A 3,970-nucleotide genomic window follows, 5' to 3' on the forward strand; every position below is an offset into this window, starting at 1 on the left:
TCTTTATTGAAAACTTATCAAACGAATTATTTATTTATAAAACATGAGTTAATACTAAAGAGCAGATATGGCTTTTAAAAGCGAGTTAAGGGTCGATATACTAGCTACATACAAGTATGTATGTATGTATGTAAAATATGATTTCACTAAACTGTATGTAAATATATATACATACATACATATGTTTGTACATACTAAATATGATACGTATGTATGTATGTGTAATTTAATTTTGTTTCTTAACAACTATAATTTCCTTTTTACATAATAAACTGTTTTATGTCGTACTCGTTATGTATGTATGTCATTATTGTTAAATATCTTGAAATTAATCAATTTTTAATTTTTTGATTTATCGTAGTACAAACGAGCCTTAAATTAGTAACTGCATTCTTATAAATGTTAAAGTATAATATGTGTTTACTTTTAAGAAGAGTATAATAAAAAAAAAAACTATGTATATGTAAGTCAATAGAGAAATATGTTTTATTAAGACAAGCATAAATAATTGTAGTTGTAGACGTGCCTAACAAACAAACACAAAGGCTTCAAAAGAAAATGCCTTTGTCCGCCAAATGTAAGTATGTATGTATGTAGTATGTGTGTTGGTGTCAAGTTTGTATATTTAGCTTTCTCTATCTATATCTACACATGTACATAAATCTCATGTTTAAGCACATCTTTCGCTGCACTTTTTCTAACCTACGCACAGTGGGAGAAATGGTCAATCTAGCGGCGCTTTCTTAATAGCTTCTTAAATACAATGAAAAAATGCATTACTTTATTCTAAAAATATGTGTTAATTATTTATTTATATGTTTTTATGTTTTATTAGAAAAAAAAAACTATTCAGAGTCGGAGCTCTCAGAATTACTGCCGTCAGGTAGATCATTTATATGTAAAAGAAGGTTTTTGACCTCATCATCTATTTCAATGTGATTTTTGGAGTACTTGGAGGTGCTTTTAGACTTAGATGTAATAATAGGATCTGAAGAAACTAAAAGAGTGTGTATTAAGTCTTCCATTGTATTCAACCTTGAGTTTTTTCGCGTATGGTTCCGTCTATAACTGCGAAAATCTTTATTTCTTGCCTCAAGTGCCTCTTCTGACATCATTCCTATTGGTAGCGAAACTTTTTCAATAATATCTGCTCCGTGTATTAATATTTTATGTACAGATGGAGGCATATAAAACCAAGGATATTCGGAAACAAATAATTCTGCTGTATTCCAAGCATATATGCGAAAAGCCTCTATGTTAACTGCATACCCACATGCCATAGTACGCAAAATTATACCAAACCTTTTTATAAGTTCTACTTTTACGCCAGTTACTGTAGAGGCTAAAATTGGATGCTGGAAAAATATTCTTGCAGTATTCCCAGTGTTTGTATTGCCTGATCCTTTCGTGGGAATGTCCACCAATATACCCATTTTTTCTTTTAGCTCAAGTTGAATCTTTCTTTTGGTTTGCTGAGCGATTTCTTTATGTTCTCCACGAATTTGCCAATTTTGTATGGGTATTCTATAGGCGATATGAATTATACACTCAAAGCACCGTATCCAAGCATGGAGTGTTGACAATCCGTACTCATACAAGTGCTCCTGTGGTTGTCTCAATTGAACATTATTTAGATTATTCATGAATTTTGGTGTTGCTCCACAAATTCCACAGGCCTGCGATGATGAGCCCGCTAAAGTGTTAAAAACTTTCCCATCAATCATTGTTAAATGGAATTCATGTACTACTTCGAAAAAACTCAACTTTGTCGGAACAATGCTTACAATTTGCCTTTTAATATTATCTATCTCAACCTTAACTAACTCCGCTGACTCTTTTTCAAAAATTATTTTAATGGGTCTGCAGAACCGAGTTGAAGAAGGCCTGTTATTTTGCCATAGAACAGCGTCTCCTTTTTTAATTTGTAAAGGCACAATACATACAGCAAATAAATACTCATCAGTTATTTCACAATCAGAAGCACTAAAACGTTGACGGTAAGTGGAGTGACCACTGCTGCCGTCACAGCCCCATTTAAATATTGCTTTTATGCTGTCATTAATATTGGCTGCAGTCAAAACACCTTCAAAAGATTTGGAAAATCCTTGTACTATACGTGCAACAGTATGGTCTACAAGACTTTGCAGGGCAACTTCCGCTGAAAGTTCAGTTACGTGTATGCCACTGGGGTAACACTCTGTTTTAGCCTTAAGTAAAATATCGTAGCTTGGATAAATATTGCAGTTTCGTTCTTTGGCACCATATTGCATTATTTTGTACGACCTTTTTGAGTATCCGCCATCTATATAAAGAGATAAAGCTTCCTCAGGTGTATACGGAATTGGGGTTTTTTGTTCAGAGCTTACAGACTTAAGCATTTTCGAAGCAGTCGAACTTTCTTCAAACAATTTTGAAACAACCTGTGAAGCATTTCTTTTTCCAGCTTTGTAAAGACTTACGCTTGCCGCTACCATTAACTCTTGGTTAGGTGTTTCGTTAACAACTGATGCAATTTTTTTTTTTTTAGTTTTCATTGTACACTCTGAAAAAGGTTTTTGTATACGGTGATGAACAGTTGGCTTAGAAAAAATTATATTTTCATCCAACCATTTCTTATTTCGCTCTTCGAACACTGACATAACCCTATGACATTCTTTCCACTTTTCTACAAGTTTGCTTATGAAATTTCTTAATTGTTTTTGAATTTTGCGAGTTTGCTCTTCACTATACTTTGAGCGATCAATGACGTTAGAAAATATATGATTTTCAACCATTAGAAATTTTTTTGTTGGTACTGGTTCACTGTGCCATATTAAAAAAAGCGTGCGTTTAGACTCTGCCATAGTATCTAAAAAAGGAAAAAAATCAGTAACTTGCAAATACTTGCAGCCAATTTTTGGACAAGACGTAGACCACAACATATTTTAACAAATCATACAAACATTGAATCGAATCCCATCGAATCCACCACACTTATTTTCTACGGAACATTGGATTACACATATAAAAACACTTTGATATAGGACAATTTCTTTTTCCATTGTAAAGATCTAAAACATATATTAACAGACCACAATGACTTTTTTTTTTTTTAAACACATACCAAATAATAATAATTAAGTCACAAATCTTATTACAAAATTTTATATTTAAGTTTTTCAGTTCAACAAAAATTGCACTTAAAAATAGGTAAATAGTAATTATTGCACTTGCTAAAACGTGTGTTAAATTCGAAAGCTCACAGATATGCGAATATTTGGAACAAAACAAAAACGAAAACAGAAAAGACCCCGTTAGGAAATAAATTTTCAATAAAACAAACAAAATTTGGAGAATTCTGAATTTAAAAATTTCGCTAAAGCGCCGCTAGATTGACCATTTCTCCCACTGTGCTACGTACATACATATGTATGTGTGTATGTATATTAAATCATCATTTAACACCAACCACAAGAAGTTCATAATAAAAATATCCAATCAAAAGTAGAAATACATACATACATAATACATATTTCAATATGTACATTAGACCGGGCGGAAAAAATAAGCTGTGCAAAATTTTATTCGAATATGATAACCAGGGAACGGATTTGTTGGAAATTGCCTTGGACGAAGTCCAGAGGTTCATAAAACAACCTCTTGACAGGCCCTAAACGGCATTCACAGGGAGTCGATCTCGAGTTATATAGACTATAGACCTGTGAATGCTGTTCTGGGCACACAACCACCTGATGTGGACGGGAGCAGAATAAATGAAGTGCCCGGCATGCGGAGATTCACCCCACCTCTTCGCATGTCCCTGTTGAAATTGCGCACTTCCTGGGCCTTTGTGGCGTATCTCTACGTTACGTATGACACATCCTTCGTATACTTTTCCGGTATTGACGTATAAGTATTCTACATTCTGACGGGCCTGACAGGGTAGGAGTGTAATGTCATGTGGAACGATTTTCCGTCATCTCAATAAAAT

General features: G+C 33.5%; 1 protein-coding gene across 1 annotated transcript; it reads right to left on the reverse strand.

Moving 5' to 3' along the window:
* Positions 1-742: 742 nt before the first annotated feature.
* On the reverse strand, positions 743-2,915 carry LOC108370773 (uncharacterized). Its single transcript, XM_017626169.1, has 2 exons — positions 1,303-2,915; positions 743-1,250 (listed from the first exon to the last, which is right to left on the reverse strand). Exons 1-2 carry the CDS (start codon positions 2,841-2,843, stop codon positions 1,160-1,162), a joined length of 1,632 nt encoding a protein of 543 aa, XP_017481658.1. The 5' UTR covers positions 2,844-2,915; the 3' UTR covers positions 743-1,159.
* Between the last annotated feature and the right edge of the window lie 1,055 nt (positions 2,916-3,970).

Source organism: Rhagoletis zephyria, unplaced genomic scaffold, assembly GCF_001687245.7.
Source record: "Rhagoletis zephyria isolate East Lansing unplaced genomic scaffold, Rhagoletis_zephyria_1.1 Rzeph_scaffold_04475, whole genome shotgun sequence".
In the NCBI taxonomy this organism is placed as follows: Eukaryota; Metazoa; Arthropoda; class Insecta; order Diptera; family Tephritidae; genus Rhagoletis; species Rhagoletis zephyria.

What these genes read in the sequence shown, in the direction of transcription:
- LOC108370773 (XM_017626169.1), bottom strand. Translation starts at nt 2,843, where the DNA reads ATGGCAGAGTCTAAACGCACGCTTTTTTTAATATGGCACAGTGAACCA. An exon ending in AAAGTAGAACTTATAAAAAG is followed by an intron (nt 1,251 to 1,302) that starts GTTTGGTATAAT and finishes GTTAACATAGAG; the next exon opens with GCTTTTCGCATATATGCTTG.